This window comes from Pristis pectinata, chromosome 3 (assembly GCF_009764475.1).
Source record: "Pristis pectinata isolate sPriPec2 chromosome 3, sPriPec2.1.pri, whole genome shotgun sequence".
Classification (NCBI taxonomy): domain Eukaryota; kingdom Metazoa; phylum Chordata; class Chondrichthyes; order Rhinopristiformes; family Pristidae; genus Pristis; species Pristis pectinata.
This window is the reverse complement of record NC_067407.1, coordinates 93,441,891-93,468,342: the sequence shown is the minus strand read 5'-3', so window position 1 is coordinate 93,468,342 and position 26,452 is coordinate 93,441,891. Positions and strand designations below refer to the sequence as shown.

General features: G+C 38.4%; 1 protein-coding gene across 2 annotated transcripts in view; it reads left to right on the top strand.

Annotated features, from left to right (window-relative positions):
- LOC127568119 (aftiphilin-like) overlaps positions 1-20,597 on the top strand; it is a 60,941-nt gene extending 40,344 nt beyond the window's left edge. Inside the window, exons 7-10 of one of the 2 annotated variants that reach the window (XM_052011448.1) lie at positions 2,239-2,299; positions 3,746-3,829; positions 15,764-15,887; positions 19,559-20,597. In XM_052011448.1, coding sequence (XP_051867408.1) covers positions 2,239-2,299; positions 3,746-3,829; positions 15,764-15,887; positions 19,559-19,703 — 414 coding nt within the window. In that variant the 3' untranslated portion in view covers positions 19,704-20,597. The remainder of the gene's footprint in view (positions 1-2,238; positions 2,300-3,745; positions 3,830-15,763; positions 15,888-19,558) is intronic. The other variant, XM_052011449.1, reaches the window with a different exon arrangement.
- The last annotated feature ends 5,855 nt before the right edge of the window (positions 20,598-26,452 follow it).

Genomic DNA, 26,452 nt, shown 5'->3' with positions numbered 1-26,452 from the left:
GGGGTTCTCCCTACTCCCTTTTAAAGGATTATAATGTTTTAAATTGAGTGTTTTAATTGACTTGAAGTTTGCTTCAATATGTGATCTGAATTTCAGAAGAATTCCAATTCTGCTGGAGGATGCATTACAACTGCCTGAGTTTATTTTAAATCTTTATTTGCAGACCTTGAGGGATCCCCATTGTTTTTAAATGGAAATTCTGCCCAGATGGACCAACATTTATCCCAAATGATCTAGATTTTAAAAATTATTGACCCCTCCATTTGAACCAATGTACACGTGATTTAAAATTCCTTCAGACTACGAGTAGAAGTATCACTTCACCATTGAGTTGTGCATCATTTTATTGACACCATATTATCTTAGTGAGATTGCTTCATTTTTGGTATGGGCTATTGGAATATCTAAATGCAACAGAGGACACAGACTTGGTCAAGTACACCAAATGCTTCATGCAACCAAGCCAGTTAGTCATTTTCCACGGCAAAAAAAGCTTGCTAAAATGTTTGAAATTTAAAGTAAAGCTAACTAGACAATTGAAAGCATGGTGTATGGTTTCCATCACGTGCCCTTCTAGCCCTCTTTTTTTAAAAAAAAATCTGTCAGATTTCAAGACTGGATTCTGCAAAATGTTGGCCACTGAGGGCCAGTAAGGTTTTGTCAGTAAGATTTGCATTAAGAATAAAGACCCATCAAGGTCACCAACCTGTCTATACCGAAGGAGAACCCCTGCTCTACAAAGAGATGCTCTACGTTTAGTCTTGTGGGACTAGTTGATGGGTGGATAGGAAATCACAAAATGCTTTCCCACTCTCATTTTGGTAGGGATTATGTCTGCTCCATCCCCCAGCACTATGATTGAAGCTCCTATTGTGCCTCACCCAGCTGTTTTTCTAGTGACCAGCACCATGTTCCTTTCATCAAACTCAAGTCAAGAGATTTCATTTTAATTCTACTATTCTTGGGAAGGCTGGAAGACTCCGAAGACTGACATTCAATATTATTTTATGTGCATTACTACTTAGGTGGAGGAGCAATTGGTAATTTTTTATCATTGCTTTAATATGTTCCTGTAGAAATTCTGGTGCTTAATTATGGAGGAAGTAATTTTCCGTTTCTGATAATTGAATTTTGGAATGCAGTAGAGGTATGTCATGATGTGGTTTAACATGGGAAAAGTTTAAAAACAATTGACCAGGTCAAGTGCAGCGTAGGTTTGGACTCCAAGGGTAAATTTAGGAAGAAAGTTGCACAGAACTAGACTTTGATTCCCTGAAATTTAGTCAAAGTGTGTCTTGGTTTTCAAATAAATTTGGGCAACAGGATAGATTTTTTTAAAAAAAAGCGGTAGATGCTGAAAATAAGGTCTTTCAAGAGTAAATTTCAGAAATATTGCAACAAATGCAGGAAATTGTAAATGCACAATGCTAGAAGCAACTAGTAGGTCAGACAAAGCTTAGGATGTGAATCCATCTGCATCCAAGTGTTTCTGGAGCTCTTGGTTTTTTTAAGACTGAATTCAACATGCTGAAATACCATTAAAGATACTGTTTAGCAAGTTTGTTTCCAGCATTTAATGATTTTAAGTGTTAAAACTTGGGGAAACTAATGTTTCATAGCCTGTTCATTAAGGAGACACCAAAATTTGTCATGCTGCAGTCTGTTCCAAGATTTAGTCTGTTTTATTTGAGAATTTTCTGAATCTCCCTTAGTTCCTGTCTTTCATGTAGACTCCCTTTCTGGTGCATAATTCTAGCATCTCAATCAAGTAAGCATTATTTAAGTATTGGTCTTGACACTAATTACCAGCAGGCAATTTAGTTTTTCAAGGATATTGTAACTGAATCCAATTCCATCAATCACGCATGCGTGGATGCTTCCAACAAAGATTACTGCATTAAATGAGGAATGGGCATCTAGATGATTTTGCACCTTAACACAGGTCGAGTTCCCTGATGAAAATTAACTTGCCACACAACAGACCGCTCTCTTGATCTGTTTTGTTCAGGTTCATTGATTCACCTGGATGGTTTACTTTGATCTTTCCTTCACTGCTTTATTGAGCAGCGTGGTTTAGTTTAATATAAGCTTTGCAAGTCAAAAATACTGGATAATTGTTGTAGAGTTAAGAGATGCTCAACAAAACTGTTTTGAATTTATTTTGCAGCTGAAGGCATTTTTCTCCTACTATTGGACTTCTGTGTTCCAGTGTAATGTAATCTTTTCCTCTCTCCTTAGGATCACGTCCCGCCTGTCCAGTTTGACTGGAGTAGCAGTGGCCTTACTAATCCTCTTGATGGTACGTCCCTGCATAGAACCTCTAGCACCAGAGCTAGAGTTAAGAATTCTACCAAGTTCAGACAGACTTCTCTCTGCTGATTTATTTCCTTCTTTCCATTTCTTTCTCATTGTGGAAATCCAGGCTTTCTTTTAGCCTTGCTTATTTATGCTGGTCTTAATTACATAAACAATCAACACAAAAGTAAATAAGAATAGGTGAGCATTAGAAGGCTATTAGTGCACTTCTAAATCTGCCGGCTGCCTTTCGCAATACTTTTTCTTCTATTAAAACTATAAGATGACATATTAATCTGCTAAATTGGAATATTTAAAACACTGTTTTATAATTCCATTAACGATTAAATATTTAAGTTTTGATGTATTGTTTCTAGTTGCTGACTGTTTGAAATTAAGTGCTTTAATAGTTCCTGAGCACCAAAACCAGTACATTTTTGAGATAGATGTTGACAAGCTCAATTAAATTGAACATAGACAAGTATAATGAAACACTTTACCATTATGCTTGGCTGTGTTTTTAAAACAAAAACATGCATTTAAGTGTAGAAAAAACAGTATTGCCTTTGAAATTGGCATGTCAGAATTTCTATCACTTTAGCCTAATTTATGACCTATATTTTTTAATTCCACAGTTATTGAAACAAAGATTTGTTTACTGTAACAAATGAACTAAGATCACTAACTAGCTTGCTGAAATATTGCTGTCTGAATGTTAGATAATGCTCAACATTCCCGTTGCGTAGCACATTTACACTAGCAGATTTGCACTTACTGTATCAGTGTTGTATTATATTAAAAAAATGCTTGCGTTTGGCTGAACTTTAGATATGAAGTTCCTCTGAAATTCAGTGCCGTGTTTTCATTAGATCTTTAATCTTTTGGACACTGAATTTCACATGATGTCTGCAGCCAGCTTTGTGACCACATTTTCTCGGATTATGTAAATAAAATCTTAAATTAGAATATTATTTTCAGGGTTAAAATAGAATACATTTAAGTCTTTAAGTACTCCAAGGGTTAATGTGTGTTAGATCATGCATTTACCAGCAAATTCCTTGTCTAAACCCAGAAAGAAAGTCTGGATGAGCCCTCCATTGTTTTGATGTCCATTAACTACTCCAGTCAAATCTACCTGCTTGGTTTACTATTGATTCGTTCTGCTTGTAAATTGTTCATCAGCCACTTTAAGTGTAAAGCAGAAAATAATTTTAAATGAATCATTTTTATCAACAGCATTGTTTGCTTTATTAGTCTTGGATTGTAAATAATTGAAAAGCTTAACTTTGATTAGAAATTGCAATATTAGTAATTATTTTCGATGTCTGTGTTTGTAGTATATAGTAATAACCTGCATGTTGAAGTTTGTCTTGTCCCCTATTTTACACATCATCCCCACTCTGGCTTACTCTATCATGACTACCTCTCAACATGGTTACTGAATCTCAAGCTAATGGAGGTTCCACTGTTTTGAGCCTTGATTTCTTTGGGCCCGTGGATGGCACGAGCTCTGGCAACAGTACAGCAATCCCAGGTCAGCAGAATGTTTTAACTGCAGCCTGTCGTGCTTGTAATATTGTGGTCACATGACTTTCCCCTATGAGAAAAACCATATCAGTTGGCACTGAACCACCTTAAGGAAATTGTAGTTTTCTCCCAGCTTAAGTAGAACATGTTAAAGTGCTTATGTTAAATCCTTTACAATTTTCTTGAATCATTTTATTCAAGTGTGTAATTTTTCTTTAGTATATGGTTGTCCAGATATTTTCATGCTGTGAATTGCTGTGGAAAATTTACATCATGTAAGGTTAATGAAATTGGACAAACTTTCAAATCTATGGCAGGTTCTATATTTTTATGACATTGATGTTGGCCAAGTCAGATTAATTGCTCAACTTTAGTTGGCTGGGTTGAAGATCAGGCTTTTTCTTTGAAGTGTTGCAATCTTTGATGTCTATTGTTAGGCAGGAAATTCCAGGATACTGGTCTGAAGTACTGGGAAGATAAGTCAGGATGGTGTGTGGCCTGGGAAATTTAAAGTCGAGTTTATTGTCCTATGCACAAGTAGACATGCACAGGTGCAATGAATAACTTGCAGCAGCATCACAGGCGCATAGAATTCAGAGACACAACACTCAAGAAAATCATAAACAAGTTATACAAAATTATTCAGGAAAGAACAAAAAAAGCAAACAGAGCAAAAAAAAAAGTCCATTGTAGTGCAAAGTGGTCATTGCATTGCTATGCTGAGAGTGATTAGGGTTGTGCAGGTTGGTTCAAGAACAATGGTTGAAGGGTAGTAGCTGTTCTTGAACCTGGTGGTGTGGGACTTCAGGCTTCTATACCTCCTGCCTGATGGTAGCTGCAAAAAGGTGGCATGGCCCAGATGGAGGGGATCTTTGATGTATGTTGTCTTCTTGAGGCAGTGCCTCATGTAGATACTCCTGATAGTGGGGAGGGATGTGCCAATGATGTATTGGGCTCAGTCCACTACTCTCTGCAGCTTATGTTCCTGTGCTTATGAATTGCTGTACCAGACCATGATGCAACCAGTCAGGATACTTTCAACAGTACATCTGCAGAAGTTTGTTGGAATGTTCAGTGACTTACTTTTAAGAAAGTAAAGGCATGGGCCTGCCTTATGATTGCATCGATGTGCTGGGCCCAGTACAAGTCATTGATATGGTAATGCCCAGGAATTTAAAGCTGCTGACCCTTTCCATTGCCAGTCCACCAATGTAGACTGGTGTTTGAGGGATTATGCCTGTGATGTGCCATTGCTGCTTGTCTTTGGTGGAAGTTGCTGAGTGAATTGCTGTTGAATTAACTTTGAGTAGAAATGTATTCTTTCAACAATGGTACACTGTGTGCAGTGGTGAAGAAGGGTGAATACCAAGTCCAATGGAAGGAATGCAGATCAGTTGAGCTGTTTTGTGCTGAACAATGAGGTTCTCGAGTTGTAATCTTGTCTGAGAAGAGTGTCATGGGTCTTGAGCTCTTCAACGTTGATTTCCTTGCTGGGTTTCTGTTTTGGTACCAGGCTGATGGAAATAACAGTCCACCAGTTGCCAATAGCAGTCATCACATAAGTGATGGGAGCATCCTTATCTCTTGTTCTCATAATAACATTCTAATAGGTACTAGTGGCTGGATCAAGGGTGTTGCCATGAGGTCTTGCACTTGTCCTGCTGATGAATTAGGTTGTTGGTTATGACATAGTTGTGTTCCAAAGATTTTCTCAGGAGAACTCCTTTTGAATTAGCTTTCTGTTCTGGTGCCTTTCCAGAGGTTTGCATCCTTTCTACCTTGGTATTGAAGTCACTCGAGGGCATTTAAGCCAAGTTTTTATCAAGGTCAGGTTAGAAATTCTCCTTGGCTCATTTGAGGCTTCCAGGGTTGGACCATACTGTATGTGCTGATCTGAGCTATTTACTTTATTCCAGAGGGATTTGCTGAGACGCCGGATAAGCTCATCCTTCACAGTGAAATCCATCCCAAGGAGATGGTGTTACTTTCCTGGTTTGTCCTTCCATTATATGGTGTCCCCACAGACTTGTTTTTGGAGCGTTCTGTCTCCTGCCTGTTCTCATTCATGGTCTCTTTGCCATCATAACCAGTGGTCCCCAATGCTCTGTCAGAGTGAAGTTCAGGTCTGTCACTGGAGTTGCCCATGAGGATTATGACGTTCTAGGTCTGGAACTTCATATTGGATAGAAGATGCCTGCGCATGATTTCTTTGAATATGGGATGGTGTTTGCAAACAAGCAACAAATAGATTTGACAGGGCAAGGGCTTGGTCCAATAACAAGGATATCTGTGATTGGAAGCCAGGCTTTACTACATGGACGTTAACATGCAGGTGCCTGTTGTTGCAGGTTAACTTGCACACAGGGTTGGGCTCAATGGCTCTTGCCACTGCCACCACCTCCCCTCTCACTCTTGCTCCTTCCATCCCCAATTCACAACTACTCAAGACCATCAAGAACCGTCAGCCCTGCTGAGAGCCAGGAACAGGTTGAGCTTGCCAAGAATAAGGTAGTTATTGTTCATTGGAAGGAACGGTTTGAACTCGTCAATAGATAATCTGTCCTTAACTCCATCTTGGAGTGCTCTCTGTCCTACAGTGCCCTACAGTCCCAGAGTAACAAGTTGTTATAAAGGTACGTCAGCTGGGAAATAAGGCAGCTTTGGGAGGAGATGATACCTCTGCTAAAATTGGCAGACAGCGACAGCAGACGCTGTCTCTCAGTTTTGTCTCCCACATCAGTGAACCGGAAGACCTGTCAGCAGATGTCAGACACTGATCTTGATTAAGAAATGAGATGCATCTGATTACATTAACTACCCTAATAAGTTTGTATGACAGACATTGCCAGGGTCCTCTTCAACTGTCTCTTAGTGGCCCAAGAACTCTTCCCCAGCTTGTGGTGTGCATTTTATCCATCTAGAGAAACAATAGACATTATGTCAACAATGAGACAACCCAAAATCTCTGCATGGAGCAGCATCAACCACTGCACATGGTCTTTTTTGACATTGCAGAAGCCTTCAATTCTACTGGTATGGAATGACTGTGCAGAATCTTTATCTATTTGGGCTTCCTGCAAAAATTTATCTCTATTCTGTGTATGCAGTTCCCACAGTGGCCTCATCAGTCACCCCAGAATCTACCGTACTGGCAGCAAGTCATCCTCGATCCTGCAGGACTGCCTGAGGAAAAATATTGTACTGGACCAGGTTGGCTGCAAGCATTGATCTTTCTGGATTGTAGGCCTCCATGTTAATTTGGGTGCTGTCCAGAACCATGGCTTTGCCTCTATCTAGTGTACTCAGCTTTATCTTTATAATATATGGAGTGATTTGTACTCTTTTGTGGCAAGAGACTACCAGGAAAATGGTGAAACAATTCAAGGATCTTCTTTAAAAACTCTACCTGCTGTGCCTCTGTGCTGCCTTACTGCTCTGGCAACCTGAATTCAATCTGGTCCTGCCTGTTAGCACATTTTCATGTTGCTTTGAGTTTTTCAGTTGTTCCACTTTCCTCCCATATCCCAAAGATGTTCAGGTTGGTTTTGGCTACTGTAAATTACTCCCAGTTTGTAAGTAGTAATATCTGAGGGGAATAAAATGGGGTTGGTGTAAATTGGTACTTGATGATAAGTGTGGACTTTGTGGGCTGAAGAGCCTGTTTCTGTGTTGAATAACTCTGACTCTAAGATGTGTAACGTTGCCATCAAATTCTGGAGTCCTAATTATGGGAATACTAAAAATGGAGGAGCAGCTTCCAGATGGAAGCAAGACCTTTCAGTCTGTCACAAACTGCTGATGCTCCATGGACTTCATCCACCACCTAAAAACCCACAGAACTGAATTGGGAACAAGTCGTTCTGGACTGAAGAAGTGCCTTGGACAATGATGATAACCACACCCTTATTCCTATGCCGAGAAACCTAAGGGTTTGTTTTGGAATCTCGTGGAATGGCTTTGTTGGACCTCAGAGTGATATAAACCCGTGGCTTAATATTGAGAATAGTGACTTTCCTGACCTGATCAAGGATGTAACTTGTCTGCAGCAAGCAGTTCTGAAAGAATTTGTATTGAGGATTGCAATTGCTTCAAGTTGCTTGATGGTAATATTGATGAGGACTTCTAGTCTTGACTAATTATGAAGGAGCCAATAGTGTTCATCATACTGGTTAGAAGTAGTTTTTTTTTGTGGGTAGCCAAATGCAGGATATATTTTCATTTGTTAGGTGGATGTTCATCTTGTGGTTATTCTGCATTATTTGGCAAAGGAAATGATGAACTTGGGTCCATAGCATCATAGCCAGAGCCCATAACTTTGGCTATGTCTAATGTACTGAACATACTGTATTGTGGACTAATCCAAAATGGCTGAAAATGGGAGAAGGCCAAATAAGATCATTAACTTGGATCAAAGTGCAAGTGTCGGGAATCCAAAACACAACTTTAAAAAAATGTTGGGCCAGATGAAGGGTCTCAACCTGAAACACCGACTGTCCATTTGCCTTCATTGTTGCTGCGTGACCTGCTGAGTTTCTCCAGCATTTTCTTGCTCCAGGTTTCAGCATCTGCAGTCCCCTGTGTCTCCAGAAAATGCTGGAAGCTTTGAGCTGGTCAGGAAGAATCTGTGATTTCAGGTCAATAAGCCTTTACTGGAAAAGTGAGAAAGGGTGCACGTTTCAAGATGCAGAAAGGGGAAGGGGTGGAGAGAACAGGGAATGCCTGTAAGGGTGCAAAGCAAAGTTATCAGGTAATTATTACTTCAAACTCTAGCAGTTAATGGGAAAAGAGAAAAGAAACAAGAACAAATTGTATCAGAAATATTCAGCAACATCTGTAGAGAGGAGGAAAAATTTGTTCACCTGAAATTCTTGATTTCATTATAGAATTCCAAGGACTGCAATATGCCCAGATGAATGATCCTCAAGCTTGTGTTGGAAATTATTGTTGCAGTGTAGGGGACCAAAGACTCATCAGGTGGGAGTTGGATAGAGAATTAGTGATAGATGACTTTAATCTTGGGGTTACCCTTCAGGACTGAAGTTACCCAAACATTCACTCCCTCCATCAATGTGTCCATCAATCAGTGAGTGCCATGTACAAAATGCACTGATGTTATTTGCCCTGGCTACTTTGATAGCACCTCCCAAACCCATGACTTCTACCACTAAGAACAAGAGCAATGGATGCATGAAAACACCATCACCCGCAGGTTCTTCAAGACACATGCTGTCCTGACGAAAATAAAACCAGTCCTTCATTGTTATTGGATAGCACTCAACAGTGCATTCTCCAGAAAAATTCTACTCTTCAGACAAATGGGCCTCTTCTAGCCTTGCAACCCTCTGTTATCTGGCTTCCAGTTCTATATATTTGATCAGACTGGAGTTTCTTCTTGCCGTTAGCAGGTATGTTTTCAATTGCCAAGCCCTAAACTCTGGACTTAGTTCCATTAGGTTTTTCTGCCTTCTTTGCCGCAAAGATGCGTCAAATTTTACCACCAAGTTTTTTGGTCATCTAAGACAAGTCCTCGTGACCAAGAATCAAATGTTTGATTCCCCTCCTGTGAAATCCCTTGGAATGTTTTCCTGTGCATAGAGTACTATTTAAATAAAGATTTACTAGAACAATATTGAAAACTGAACTTCAGAGGTTAAATTATGAGTAACTATTGAAGCTGGTGTCTTGTTCTCTGTAACTTAGAATGTTGAGTATTTGGGCTTTTTGATGTATTGAGGAAAACTTGTGAGACTGAAATTTTCTGGTTGAACAACTTGGGACTTGTCTTTCAGACATGAAATTAGGACAGACTTCTACATTTGGTAAGAATTTTAAAATCCTCCCAAACGATTGATGCCAGATCAATTAATATTAATAAAATTTTTTTAACTAAATTTATTAAGAGGGGTAAAGGCAAATATGATCAGCTATAATCCTGTTGAATTGTGATTTCAGCTTAGTGGGGGAGAAGGGATCTACTCCTGTTACTATTGAGGTTGTATTTGGTCACTTGTTTATCTGCCATTACTTGTGACTGGAAGTGGCAGGACAGTGGAACATTCTTCTTACTGGCTTTGGGATTGGGGAACTTCGTCAATAGTCTTTTTATAGTTAGCATCCAGATAGCTTTTTAAAGTAGTCTTGGTGTACTCAAGATGTTGCTTCTGCAGAGCCTTCTAAACTTGGCTGTGACCAAGGCTGGTCATGGTTAAATGAAAAAGCTAATTTTTGGTACCTACCTTGTATTCCATTTCATGATTCCTGAGAGAAATCTATTTACCTCAGCGTGCAAACGCTGCAGAAGACATTAGTCCTCATTGTATTTTGTAATTTTGGCTGAAAAATGCCTTTCCTCTCTTTGGTGTGGAGTAATGTATTGATTTTTTTTAAGTAAAGCTGATGGCACACTGAAAATCATAAATCTGCAGTTGCTGGAAACCAGAAATAAAACCAAGTGCCATGAACACTCCACTGGTCAGATAGCTTCTGTGCGAAAAGAAATCCAGTTAACATTTCAAGTCAAAGACTCTGTCAGACTTCAAAAGTTAACTATTTCTCTTTCCACAGCTAATGTTTCGCCTGAGTTTCCAGCATTTTTTGATAGCACACACTTTATTCAACATATTTATCTGAGAATTTTAATGCATGGTGGTTTTGTGGGAAGTCATGTGTCACATCTTTATGCTTGCTACAACTTAATGAATATTTCTCCTTGCATGTTAGTTTTTTTTCCTGAAATGTATGCAGAGTTTAATCTTGATATACGGTTCCACTGCTTAAAGTTGGCACATTAGTTTGAATGTGAATTTCCTGCTTTAATATTGCCATACCAGCTATGTAATAAAATTACAATTCATTCACTTGAGAGAAATTCCAATGCTTTCTTAAGACATTGCTTATGTCAGTTTTTAAGCTGACTTGGACCAGCTGATGATTATAAAAGTCAGGTGATTTATTCATTGAGTGTATAATTTTGTTTAAATGTAAAGAATAAGTGCTACATTAACACCTAATTATTTTAATAAAATCTGCGTCAATGTTTCTTTTATTGCATTCAGTGCACCTGAAATGCATGCATTTGAACTAACATTGATGCAAATAGTTATTATCTTCACTAAAAATGAGACTTAAATGTGGGATTTTTCAAGTGGTGGGATCTGTATTTAAGAGGAGTTTTCTTGGTGCTTGGCCTACTGCATTTACATTGGTGTTGTATAACTGTGGTGAGTTCCCATGTCTTTAACACTGTAACAAAGCATGGTCCTAACATTGCATCAATGCTGCAAAGCTTTTCCAAATACCACTGTAGTGCCCTTGATCCAGGTACTTGAAAATGATCAGTGTGGGGTGGTCATGTTGATGAAAGTAACCCTGGGGCTTTAAGATAATAAATTCATTATGATGCATTGTAAACTGAAACGTCCAGTAACTGATGGTTGAAATTGGGTCTTGGAGATTTTTTTTAAAAATACCTTGGCTTTGTTACAGCTCTAGATGGTGATCATATTCTGTAAACATCTGTGTATGTGAAAACAAGTGCCAAAATCAAGAGCATTCAGGTGCTTCAAAGTAATGGGCAATTATATCCATGCAGAAGTATTTGTGCATTTTAAGAATCTTTTTATAAAAGTAATCCTTCACAAATAAGCCCTCACTGTTTGACATTCTTTAGAAGCAAAGTTGGTCTTAGGTGCCAAAATAGCTTTTGGGAACTTTTTTTTAAAAATAAAGTTATTTCTGTTTTTTTAAAATCTGGTTTCTTTGCAGTGGTTGGTGTAAGAGGACATTGTGTAAATATTTGCTTATTTTAGTTAGGCATTGTGAAAGTGAGGTGGCCTATGTGCAGAGTACTGACAGATTATGCATGTGTGTGGTGTTACAGCTGAGTCAAGTCTTATTTGTACATCAAGTTGCAGTCAGGTGCAACTACTTGATTTTTTTTTCCCCCACCTACCCTTGATGACATGTTACTAGCCACCATCAGCTTAAACTGAAACCCCTCTGCACTGATTGCAAATAACAAGCTTTAAGGAGATCTGTTGTGTGTTCCATTAAATTTGAGGTAGGAAATCTGCTTCCTTTTAAACTTGCAGCACTAATTGTTATTTTTAACAGCTCAATGGAAAATGTTGTAACACTTGGAAACCTTTCATATTAAAGCAACTATAAATTCATAAACTAGAAATATCCTTCAGTTAATTTCTAGCTCTAAATGCCTTGTTAATTAACTAGCTTTTCAGTATATTACCTCATGAATGAAAGGCCTTAACTCAGGCTAGACTTAAATTTTGATAAAATTAGGGAATATCTTGGTGGTAATGGAATTTTTTCTTTGCATCTTCATGACTGCTTAAAACTAAAATTAACATTTCTGTGTGTAGTGCTGGAAGAGGGACATGATATTAAAACATGTGTTCTATTTTGTTTTCTGATTTAAGAATCCAGCATAAAATTGACTATCAACTGTATTAATGTCTTAAACTTCATTAGTGAAGATCGTATTGAATCAGGTCCCATGCACTGTGAATGCTAATTGTAAATCCACATCATTTGTAAACCAGAGTTGTTATTACCTTGTGCTGGTTCATAGTTTTAGATGATCTTTGGCAATGGAGCTGATACGTCATTCATTCTGAATCTAAATTAGCAATTTCATTTGCAAATTGTAATAGAAATGACTTGAATTGTGTAGTCAGTTTATAGGTCCAGATAGGAAAAGTCCACAACTTTTGGCTATTGTGGTAAATAAAATCTTTGTGGTTTCTTGAAGGATTCCTGATGCTAGTTTGGTTTTAAGTGGAAGAAATTTATTAAAAGTGATAGAAAAATGAAGTACTGCAAGAAGATTTTCCAGTTGCAAAATAAATTCTGAGGAGCATTCACACTACTCAGCCCTCAATGTTAATGTCAAGCTGTAACAAAATGTGTTGTGCTGTTTATATCCCATTTATCCCCTGAAAGTTTAAATTGAATTTTGGAAAATTTGTGTTTGTGACTTCAGATGTCAGTTGATTTTTCAAAAAAAAAGACAATTGCCTTGAGGTAGGCTATGCATCAATTCAATTAAAATGTGACACTGGTCACTGTTCAATTTTTTTTAACTGCTAGAAAGTGAATGTTACTAACAAGGCTTGCTATCATTCTCATTTCCCAATTGGCTCCCACTGTGTGGGGCTTGCTTGGGCCATTTTGAGAGTAGCTTAGAGTCATCTACATTGCTGTGGGTCTGGAACCACACACAGGCCAGGCAAGGACAGTAGATTCCCTTCCCTGGAGAATGTTAATGCATTATATCATTTTTACAATGATCCTATAGTTGGTCACTATTATTGAGGCTTTTTTAATTTAAAAAAAAGAGGAATTCTAGCTTATTCAACTGAATTTAGTTTCCCCAGCTGCTGTTTTAAAATAAAATTAGAGTCCTTGGGTTGTCCCGCCACTTAATTACATTCTTGGTTTGGTTGATAACTTTTGACTATAGTGGTAATTTTGCATTAAAAGAGGGAGTAAGTGATTACAATTAGAGTTAGATTTGGTTATTTTTGCTTGAATTCATGTATTTTGTGTTCATGAAAATTGATTAATTTTGGTTGTCGAGGAAGTTTGTCAATAAGATGTTGACTTTTGGTGCAAGTAAGTTTAAAGTTATGAACTTGGATATGTTTCTGCATTGATTTGGCAAGCTGTTCCATGATTTGAAACCATACTTGTCCTAATTTTAAAGGAATAGATGTGCAGAGTTTGTGATCAAGGCTGGTCTTAAACCTGCTGCTTTTAAGGAGTTAACAGGTTTCATTTATGTTGGTGTTTTATTCAAACATAGCTGAATTCAAGGGAGCCAACTTTGCATTGTCACTCATTGGGTGCAGCATCAAAGTGATCTTATCAGTCACAAGATGTTATTGGTTTTCTTTCACTGAGGCTTTTAGTTGCTTGGTTGAATATTGGAGAATCTTCGAACAATTTTTGCTAGGCTCTTGGGAGCAGAAATCTCTGCCTGTGAACAACTTTGGCAATATTGTCATTGCGTCTAATTGTGCTTTCCTTTTGAATTTTTGCTTTTACTCTTTTTCATTGCTAACACGTCACTGACCATCATATTCCAAAGACGATTAGTTGTTCACTTGTCTAAATGTGAATTTGGAAAACCACAATCCTTTCAGAAAATGTAAACTCTGTGCAGTTGTCAGTTATCGTCAGCATGAAATTTATTTGGAGGGATGGATGATTTTTTTCCGAGAAGACCTTCGGAGTTGGCCTTTGGCTTGTATTGTTTAATACTGGAAAAAAATCAAGCCCTTATTATTTAGTGACTTAACTATTTGCTTATACAGGAAATTTCTGTAACAGAGGAGCAGCATTCAATGATCATTTTGAAGTGTTTTCAAATTGCATAATACTAAGGGGCCTATATGTTAACAAAATAACTGCAATGGATGGCAGAAATAGAAACCTGATTGAAAACCACATGACTACATGCATTGCAAGTTTAAAACATTTCTATTATACTTGATCTAGTTCAAATGCACAGGGATTTCTTCCTGTGCCCTGGCTTGGATCAGCTTACTCCATATTAGGATAAAACCCACAACTTTGCTAATGCATACGAATCAATAAAATATAGTGCTGATACTCACTGAAGACTTAGTCTGCTGAGCTTGCACAAATTTTAAAAAGAAACTGCTTAGTTTCTTCTAGATTGGAATCTTTTTAAGTGATGGTGTCTGTGTCCTCTGCTTCCTCTGGAAGCATTTTGCCCAGTTTGGAAAGCATTCACCAGTCTTGCTGATGAACATCTTATTTATGACCCTACTTTTACACTTTAGATTTATTTTTTTGTCCAATTCACATTTTTATCCAGTAAATAACGTTTCTCACTTTACTAGTGAGATTTGTTAAAGTATTTGCAACCATGAAGGCAGATCTTGGGTATTCAAGAATGTGGTACATTTTCCAAATGAGCATATCCAGAAAAAAACAATTTTGCATTATATTGACAAATGATCTGAAATATCTAGACACCTCAGCAGTTTTATGAGTTTAAATCTTAAGTATTGTTTCTTATAGTTGGCACAAAATATACCCATAGAGAGTTCCCTTTGACCTAAGATTTGTCAATGCCAGATTTTTTTCCCCCCCCCCATTCACTTACTGAATTCTATGAATCCAAAATAGAATTGCTGGCTTTTCAGCACTAGCCTTTGTCTTTTGATTTTTGTATGTGTCATTTTGTCTTTCACCAGTAGGTGGGATACGATTTGGCATGTTCCATGTGACGACCGTGATCTGTAATTGTTGTTTCCATCCTACTAGTCAACTGTAATAATCCTGATTTATTTCACCCCATAACAATTTTCTTTGACAAATGTATTTGTTTACCACATTACATTCTTTGTCATTTGCAATTCCAAGTTTAGATGACTCATTTGCTGATGAGTTGCAACAAAACCTAGAGGTAAAAATTAACCAATGTTTGCACTTTTTATGTTGCCACAGCATTGAGAATGATAAAATGTGAAACATTCATCAAGCTTCAATAGTAAATAGTAACTTTTTCTTTCAGAAAATTTGAAAGCTTAATGTAACTATTACAATTACATTGAAAAGAAACAAATGCATATACCCTTATGGATGAAGGGTAAATAATTGTCCGTTTAAACTTGTAATCTCAATGTTGTGCTAAGTATGCAACTTTTATAGAATATTTTATGTTATACATAGTAAAATGTCAGCATTTGAAACAATGAAGACTCGGCTAATGGTATAGAAAATGTCATCTTGTTCATGTCACACTGGACACAAAATTGGAAATTTGCCCTCCATTTCGTGCTTTTATATAAATCAGATGTTTACAGAAATCGGAGCCTTGGGTTTCAAATTTTATTTGTAATTATGCACCTATCCTCTGTAAAACTGTCTAATTCTGGTGCTTGCATTTCTTTAGGTGTTGATCCAGAATTGTACGAGTTGACTACATCCAAACTGGAAGGCACTAATACTGTCAATCGAATGACCGATGCATTTGCTCGGCTAATGTCTACAGCAGAGAAGACGAGCACATCCAGCAGGTAAGAAATTGATTCCTTTAAAATCCTATACAGCAGGCAGCTTAAACTGCAATTTGTATCAGTTGGTTATCTTGTTAAATAATCAAATATACTTTAACAGTGATGTTTAATGTACAAATCTATTCATTATTTAATGGAATCCTAAGGAGTATTTTGTGAACCTCTTTTTTTTATATATAAGATGAAAGTGTTAATGATTGGTGTGAAATTGGAATCCATATTGAAATAAAGCTCTGTGTTCCATTGGTTGTCCAGATGCTAGGCTCAGATTTTCTTTCAAAATATCTTAGATCAGTCTTCGTGGTTGAAGACACCTACTAGCAGATCAATAGTAATCAAATTGCCAAAGGGAAGGAGAAACTCTACAATCTATTGCTAGAGAAAATGTGGTAGGCAAACTTAGCTAAAGATTAACAAGTCACCTGGACCTGCATCTTAATGACTTGAAGTGTGGACGTGGTAATTGCATTGTTTATAATTCATCAAAATACACAGATTCTGGAGAGATTTCAGAGGGTTGGAAACCTACAGATTTAATGCCATCATTCAAGAAAGGAGAGAGGCAACATGCAGGAAAATGTAGGCCACATAGCCTAACCTTTATCATTGGGGAAAATACTGGGATCCATTATTAAGCAAGTTAAAATTAAGATTTCTAAAAATTTCTTTATTAGCCGTATGTCCATCAAAGCACACAGTGAAATAAATCTTTTTGCGTAGTGTGTTCTGGGGGCAGCCTGCAAGTGTTGCCATGCTTCTGGTGCCAACATAGCATGCCCACAACTTCCTAACCTGTATGTCTTTGGAATGTGGGAAGAAACCAGAGCACCCAGAGGAACCTTACAGACAGTGGCTGGAATTGAATCCGGGTCGCTAGCACTAAAAGCATTATGCTAACCACTGCACTACCATGCCTGCCCTTGTGCAGGACATTTAGAAAATCACAAGACAATTTAACAGAGCCAGTATAGTATTATGAAGGGGAAATCATGCTTGACACACTTGCTACAATTCTTTGAGGATGTAAGAAACAGTTGGATAAATGTGATGTGTACAGGGTGGGGTGGTAATATTGGCATGCATAGGGGGTTGGCTAACAAACAGAAAACAGTCAGGATAAAAGCTCACTTTCTCAATCTTTAACTTGTGGGATGCCTTTGTGGTTACTATTGGGGCCTTGTATTTTTGTATTTATATTAATGACAGCACACAATAGATTTGATGATAGAAGGATAAGTGATTAACAAATGGGAGGAGGCAAAGGGATATGGTGGTTAAATAAGTGGATGGGGAGTTGGCAGATGGACTGTATGAGGGGATAATGAGGTTGTTTTCCTTGGAAGAAATGAGTAAGCTAATTACTTAAAGGAAGTGAGACTACAAAATGTTGCAGTACAAAGGGATCTTGGAGGTCCAGATGTATAAAACAGGGTTGGCAGGCAGGTACAGCAAGTAATTAAGAAGGCTAATGGAATGTTGGCCTTCATTGCAAAGGGTATGGAGCGTCAAAGTAGGCAAGTTCTGATGCAACTGACGAGACTCCACCAGGAATACGTAAGGAAAGAGTGCAGACAAAGGTCACAAGGCTTATTCTGGGATTTAAGGGGTTAACAGATGGAGGTTGAGCAACTACACAACAAAATAGCAGGAGTAGGCCACTGGGCTCCACAATCCTGCCCCACCATTCAATATAATCATGGCTGATCTACACTGGCCTCAACTCTTCTGTGCCAAGTTCCCCATAACCCACAATTCCTCAATCTTGCAAATATTTATCTATCTCCACCTTAAATACACCTAATGATTTGGCCTTCCCAACCCATCAGGGCAGAGAATTCCAGAGATTCCCTGCTCTCAGAAGAAATTTCTTCACACCTCAGTTTTAAATAACCAGCCCCTTGTAAGTGACCCCTTGTTTGTGACTCTCCAATGAGTAGAAAATATCTCAATGCCTAACATGTCAAGGCCCCCAAGGGTATAACATGTTTGAATAAGGTCACCCCTCATTCTTAACACAAAGGAATACAAACCCAAACTGTTGTCTTCTCTTGATAGGACAGCTGACTCCACTTATTCCAGGTACTGCCTCCAATGCTACTATCTCTTTTTTGATCTGGGGATCAAACATTCCAACATTCGAGGTGTGGCCTCACCCACACCATGTACAACTGAAACAAAATCTCCCTATTCTTAAACACCAACCCTTGTACAATAAAGGCCAACGTGTCATTTGCCTTAACTACTTGTTGCACCTGCCTGCTAACTTTCTGTGATTCATGCACTAGAACACCTAGACCTCTCTAAATTTCACTCATTTGAAGAATCTCTCTCTCTCTCTCTCCATTTAGATGTTCATTGGTATTTAGAAGATTGATAGGTGATCATGCTGAAGCATAACCCTCTGAGGGGGATTGATAGTGTGGATTCCGAGAGGATGTTTTCCCTGGTGGGGTATCTAGAACTGGGTGCAGTTTCAGAGTAAGGGGTCACCTATATTTCAGACAAGGGCAAGGAGGAATTTCTATGAATTTCTTGAGGGAACTGTGGAGGGGGCATTTCTGAATTTATTCAAAACACAGACTGATAGACATCCACGAAGGAGTTGATGGATTTGGGGAGACTGGAAAGGTGGTGTTGAGGCCAAGGCTGGATCAACCATGATCTTATTGAATGGCAGAGCAGACTAGGTGACTGGTGGGGTTACTCTGGCTTCTTGAATAAACCATACATTAAACCTTAACATTCTCCTTAAAAAATTATATCCTGTCCTTGAGCTAGATTTTTTGCAGTTGGAATAGACTGAACTGGACTGTGTATCTGATGTCTGTGTTTGTGCAGTTAAACATGGAAATTAGGAACTTAGCATCTGTGATACCCTGTTCCTCCGTGGACTGCACAGCTGAGATTCTTAACATTGGAAATCTTTGTAGGATTGAGGCTTTTTTTAGGGTATTCCTGATTTGATGGGGACTCCTGAATGAAGTGTGACAAGACTTGTTAAACAGTCTGTTATGCAGTAGTTACTCTGAAATCTAGTTTTATATTTATGAACATAAGATTTCATTCCATTCTAAAATTTCCATAGATTTGAGGATTTTAAAGTTTGATAATTGAGTGTCATATTCTAATCTTTAATCATTAATCATTTTACTGAAAGCAAATTAAAGTTAATGTTTCCCCTGGCTTCCTATGAAAATTCATTATTGTATTGGCTTAGCCTGGTTGCTGCCATAATTATAGTTGGATGCCAGGGATCCCTACTGTTGACACCAGATGGTAAATAAAATTCAGGAAAGGTGAAGAGGCTACTAGATATTTGTGGGCAGTGGCAAGTGCTAGAAATTTGTTGCTGACTATAAAATCCAGGCTAATATCTCCTAATGTGGCTCAAAATATTTCATGGGACTTTTACCAAGTTGCAGGTGCTATAAAAAGTACATTATATTGATGTCTTAACTCCCTCATTAACCTTGAGGATTAACCTTGTGGATTAACATTAATGTGTTTATATTGGAATCATGGTGACTTCAATAAAAGTTTGGAGTACTTGACCTCTGGAAGATTTATTGGAACAATCAAAATAAAAGTTTAGTGTTGCATGTCTTATGGTCATCTTTGCAGTTGCACAACAGATTTAAAGTAGAAAATAGTAATTTTTTTCTGCTTCACAGGAAACCAAAAAAGGAAGAAATTCTTAGTAATGAAGCTGCCCAGGTGATAGCAAGCCTTCCTGATCTGTCATTCATGCATGCCAAGGTGCTGATGTTTCCAGCCACATTAACACCTTTGGTAAGCTCTCATGACAAGGCAGACTGAGCGGTGGATCATAGCTTTATTTTATGAACATTTTAAAATAAGACTTCTTTTAGCTTTCTCAAAATTAAATCGAATCAGTAATCCGGATGATTTATTGGTCAGCAGTTCTGGAGTGTTCTAGTATGGATAATACAATAGTGTTGTATATTTATTTATATTGAAGTCATTTAAGGATGTTTATATTAGGAAAAATCTGTAAATATCAGGTGGAAGGATTTGCAGATTATTTTTCTTTCGCTGTGCTGGGTTGTACAAATTTGTTAGCTAATTTAGCAATGACCATAAAATTGGAAATTTGGATATTCAGATTCTGTTTAACACTGAAATCCTGGTGAATCTTTTAATGTTATGTTTTGTTTATTACTGATTCAAAAAAAAATCCTTTGGGGGTATTTCAAAGCCCCTTTGATAAAACATTGACTTCTGCTACTGTTGTGTACTCTGTTTTCATCAAGCCACTGGTCTGCCTGGTATCTCTCTGATTCAAATGGAACAGATGCAAATACTATTGAAGCCATTTCCAACATCAGAATTTCTTAACAGTGCAGGCAGTAGCTGAGCACATTTCAGAAGATGCTGTAATTCACAAGCCTGAGCTCTTTGGTGAATGAAGGACCAAGACTTTGCTCTGGTTATTTGTTTTATTTTGCCACTAATACATATTTTATTGAGGATTTGCACAGTGTAAAGATATGGTGGACATAATCATAGTTTGCAGTGATTTGGGCTGTATGTACAGTAATAACTATGGATTGTAAATGGTGAAATTCCTATGGAAAAAAAAATGATTCGGTGAAGAACCTGAATAGGTTGATGTGCATGCCCAGGTTCTTTTATAACTGTAGTATGTATATTTACTTTTAGAACACAGAAATAAAAGATGATTTGAAACAACCCTCTTCTGTGCTTTTCATTGATGCAAAAGTGCTATCTTTGGGTGGCATTCCAATTTTTATGAACAGATTCTAGGTAAACAGATCTCTGAGAAAGGGCACAAGTTCATATCAAATGAGAATTCATAAAATTATCTGTTCAATAGGCACAATACATTTAGAATCCCATGTGCTTTTTGTTTTAGTCATCGATGTCTTAAGAAATGAAGTGTTGATCTGACTTTGCAAATCATTTGTTTCGATGTAAACACAGCAATTTAACTTGGGCCATATAATAGTAGAGTAATTATTATTGCTTGTTGATGTGGTACTTCATTATTCAGATTGATAGGTCTTGTCATTTTGCTGCTGGTGAACCCTTAAATCATGCTTATGGTTTCCTCCAGGTATGACTGTTCCCACTCTCCCTTCCCCAGCCTCTTGGCTCCCATCCTTCAGATAGTTTAACTCATTCAAATCTATACTGCTGTTCTATTTTGCATCAGGTTTCATTCATCCATCATTCAATGCTTGTATACTGAGACACATTAAATATCAATTTTATAGATATTTTCAATGATTAAAAGTTGCAGGGAAGGAATGTGAATGTTATAATACACAACCGAAATGAATGCTAAGTTTTATGGTAGATTTGTACAGAATCAATGATCAACATCTTTATACCAAGATGTCAATCTCATGGACTTCACAAATATACCATAAATGTAGTAATACATTGTGGAGCTGTGTAGATAGGTGTCAAAGGGTACAGATCAGTTCCAGATATGGGTGGAGAAATGGCAGATGGAATTTAATCTGAGCAAGTGTGAGGTCTTGCACTTTGGGAGGTCAAATGTAAGGGAAAGTTTAGTTAATGGTAGGACCCTTAATGACATTAATGTACAGGGGGATCATAGGATCCAAATCCATAACTCACTGAAAGTGGCCATGCAAGTAGATGGGGTGTTAAAGAAGGTATATGCCATCCTTGCCTTCATTGGTTGGGGCATTGCATACAAGAGTAAGGAAGTCCTATTGCAGCAACATAAAACTTTGGTTAGGCCACACTTGCAGTATTGTGTGCAATTCTGGTCGCCCCATTTACAGGAAGGATGTGGAGACTGTGGAAAGAGTGCAAAAGAGGTTTCCCAGGATCTGCCTGGGTTAGAGAACGAGCTATAAGGAGAGGCTAGACAAACTTGGGTTGTTTTCTCTGGAGTGTCAGAGGCTGGGGGAAGACCTGATGGAAGTTTATAAAATGATGAGAGGCACAGATTGTCTGTCAGTCAGTCAATCTCTTTCCTAGGGGAGAAATGTCAAGTACTGGAGGAAATGCATTTAAGTTGAGAGGGAGAATGTTTAAAGGTGATGTATGGGGCAAGTTTTTTTTTAAATGCAGAGTGGTAGGTGCCTGGAACCAGCTGCCAGGAGTAATAGTGGAAGCAGATACAACAGTGGTGATTAAGAGGTTGTTGGATTGCTGCAGGGGTATGGATCATGTACAGGCAGAAGAGATTTGGTTTAATTCAGCTTTGTTTGGCGCACACATTGTGGGCCAAAGGTTCCTCTTCCTATGCTGTACTGTTCTATGTATGTAAATGTGGCAGTAAATGTGAGATTAAGAACATTAGTTTTTCATGGAGCAATTAACATTGGATGATAGTGCCTATTGTTTTTGTTTTTTGGATCTTCACTTGAACTCCGCATTCATTTTGTTAGGCTGATAGGACATCCCATCCCATTTGTTATCTCCATGACAACTCATTTGATCATAGGGCTCTGTTCCTCTGCTCCATTGAAGAATTTTTTAATTTGACTACAGGATATGGTGGTTGCTCACAAGGGCAGCTTTTTATTGCCCACCTTGAATGGTCCCTCAGAAGGGTTTGGTGCACCATCATCTTGAACCTCCACAGTAAAACTCTGATAATTTGCTACATGACTAATTACAAATCCTGGCAGCTTGGCTTCTGACTTGTCAGCTAATTGCTGTGCAATTAGCCCCTGCACCAGGGCCCCTGTTCCCACATTCCTCTCCAATTCATCATGGCCCCAGTTCTTGCATTTTCTTTAAACTGACCAGGGCCCTGTTTGCTGCACTCTCTGGCCCCTAGTTCCCGTGTTCCCCTTCATCGCCCTTTCCAGGTTCACCAGAAAATCTTAAAATAGGATATTGGTAGAAATGTCCAATGTGCCAGATTGAGTTTCACTGTACTCCTTCAGTGCCTTGCTTTATTCCCCCTTCCGTTCAAGAGTTTCAGAGGATAGTGAAGGGATGACAACATTGCCATGCACCTCAAAGCACATCTAGAGACAGATTTCTTTCTCCAAAGACCTGACCTGAATGAAGGCTCCAAAAAGTGCTGTTGCTTTTTCTGTACAGCATTAGATTTATCAGCCTGGATCCATGGTTTGGTTTAACTTATATGCAATGATCTGTGACTAGTCATATAATTTTGTATTAATGCAGTGGTATTGTGACATACAGCCAGTCTCTGACATAAAACCAGAAAAGGTTTTTCATTAAGCTGATAACCATGATTGTTCACCCTATGAAACAACACTGCCCTCTGTTGTGCAGTTTCCGCCCTGTAATGTGTCTGCCTTTAATCTTTCAAACGCAGTGACCAGGATTTCAAACTTCTGAAACTCAGAATGGGATTTGTGAAACACAGCTGATGATTGGACCACCAATTAATGGAAATCATTTTAAACAAACTACATCTGGATTAAACATTGCTTCCAGCAAACAATTTGAATTTGGATCAAGATTCCACCTGCTGATACCTTTGATACTTCCACATGACTGCTTTCAGGGTTCAGATCAGAAATGCCTGCCTGACTTTCTAATTCAGAATACAAAGTGCTAAAGTTGTGTCCCTTGAACTTGCCAATACATTGGACTCTGCAATCCTGAAAATGTCACTTCAGATACACATGAACAGCAACAGATATCCATTCACTAAAGTCAGCTCTTTCCGTTGATGGGCACAATGCAAAGCACACAAGTTGGTCTTGTAGGGGCTACCTCTAGCAATGGGCACACCAAAAGGTGTCACAAGATCTGCCTTGCACCACAGTTTTCAAAGAATTTTACTGCTCATGATTCATATGAATAATTAATACAGAAAATAGCTGTCTTGAATTTTCACTTGAATTTAAATAAATGAACTTCCAAAACCTAGCTGACTCTCAAGGTACAAGATGCCCCATTCACTGCCAATTGTATTCTAATTTAACAATCGTCAAAGTCACTGCAACCTCCATAAAGCTTAAACTAATCTAATGCATTGGCTTTTATTGAACAATATTCCTTTCCCTAGCAGGTGAAATTTTACCTAAGTATTGGAAATGTCCAGGGTTCACAGTTCAACAGGAGAAATGCAGAAAGCTTCCACTTCACAGAAAAGACTTTCAGGGGAAAAAAGGATGAAATATAGAGTTTAAAAAAAAAACAAAGTGCTAGAAATACCCAGCAGGTCAGGCAGCAGATGTGGGAAGAGGAAACAGAATATCATTTAGGTCAATAACCTTTCATTGCAACTAGGAAATTGAATGGGTTGAGTTGTTAATTTTGTATCTCACTACAGATGCTGCTTTACCTGCTGAGTATTTCTACCACTTTTGCTATTTTTGTTTCAGATTTCTAGAAATTGCATGTTTTTTTTTGCTTTTGGAATAAGAAGCAGTTCAATGTGACAATTGGTTCCGGATCTATCACTATTCACTGACGAGTCACCAACTAAAATTGGAAGGACCGATAATGCTAAGAATGTAAATAATGCTTTCAAAGAATCATGTAGGTTCATTATTCTTGCATCCTTTCTATAGCAGATATAATAGAATTTGCACAGCAGCTGATGAGTGAGGTCTTCTGTACTCTAGTTGGTGGCAGGGCTGTTGCTGAGGTTTGTCATCTTTGGCCTACAGACAGTGTTCCTGGGTAAGGAGATTTGGCCCACTTGCCTGTACCACCATGTTGAAGGACCTGTTAAAGTTGGTCCCATTCTCCTACTCTCATGGTGCTGAATATTTCGCCCTGCCAAGTACCTTTCTGAGAAAACTATGGTTGAGTTGGCAAGAAACAACCTTTCTTACAGGGCACTCCATCTTAAAAGACTCTCCTTTTGGTTATCAGCATTCCTCTCACTGAAAACAGTTTTCCTTTATTTACGATTTCTGATCTAATCATGATTTTGAAAATTTCTATCCTTCTCTGCTCCAAGAAAGACAATGAGACATCCCCCCCATAAAAAAAACCAAATTTTCCACCCCAATGCAGAAGTGTTGATAATTATTGGGATTTCCAATTTTCATGAGCTCCATTAATGGACCCCACTTTTTGTCTTCCATGGTGTTGATTCCTTTCCACCTCTGTTGCAGACCTCCTTTACCACTATTGCTCCTAAATGCCACAACATTATTCGACATCTGGTCTCAGCTTTGCTCCTACGCACCAGGTGGGTGCCACCCTTATAATCAGTGGCCTAACAGGTCAGTCTTTACTCTTGTGAAGATACTTCTGCTCCACTTTCTGAAAATGTTCCTCGTTTTCTGAAGCCAAGGGATAAACTATGCAGATAATTTATAGTGGTGGTTTAGGGAAGGGATGGAGGGCTGGGGATTTGCAACCTTTCTGTTTTGGATTACTGATAGTTTCTTTAATGTGTAGCTACCTGGCAGAGAACCAGATTCAAAAACTCTCTTCCAAGATTGTGGATTTATCCCATGTGTAGTGGGAGGCTAGTTCTAAGACTAGCAGGATGCTTTTTTTTTAAACGAAAGAGCACTTTCAGTTGACCTAACCTGGACGATGCACCTTTAGGAACTCTATCAGAGTTTTGTGTCTGAGTCTCATTTTTTTTAGGTAGGTGTGTCCAGAGCTTCCATCTGTTGACCTTGACTGTGGCTCAGGCCTTGCATCCTGTTTGAGACCATTTCATCCTTCAATGGATTAAATACCATGACAGAGAAGGAAAGAGGGCACGGGGAGGAGAAGAGGTGATGAATTTGCTATTAGTTGTACCAAACCCCCAGAGTATCCAGACATTTCTAGAGCTATTATGATACTGTTTAAATCTTATGACAGTTCTGTAAAGATTCATGACATTGGCAAACAATAGGCAAGCCTCACCCTTTTGCTCTGAATTTGGAATGTCAATGACATAAGTGTCAAGGACAGCCTCAAACTGTGTTCTGGGAAAACCAATGTGTCTGGCTGAGTCCACCTTGCCACCAAATATACAGTTTCCCAGGAAATTAGACATGCATTGAAACAGCTCTCTGGCATTGCCAAGATGACAGTTGTATCTTATTGGTTCCTTGTGCCAAGCTCTGTCATAAGCCTTCTCTTTATCTGTCGGTGTGCACGCTTAGAATTCTGGAATGATGCTGGGTCAGAGGGGGATATCAAGCTGGTCAAGCCTGAACCTAGCTAGACCAAACCAATCATTCCTACTCCCCTGCTATATCTCCAGAGCCTGTTTTTGTCTCCTTTTCAAGTATCCTTTCTTTTCCCCCGAGTTTACTCTTAAATCAGCTTCCACCATCACTTCAGACAGTGTTTTTCACTTTCGAACTGCAGAAACTTTGTTTCCTCGTGCCACCACTGGTTCTATTTGCCAGGAAAACAGTGTGACCTCGCTGTATGTCTTCGATCTTGTGTGCATCATTGTGTGTATGTGCACAGTCTGAGAAGGACCTTAAATCGATCAAACATTGAAACTCTCTATATCTCTCTCACATATTGCTGCACTCACTCTGCATGTTGCTGCATTCATGACTAAGAACCCACAAAAGCATATCACTTAGAGCTGGTTACTTTTACACCTCTGCCCTCTGATTAAGAGAAGATAAGATATCTTTATTAGTCACATG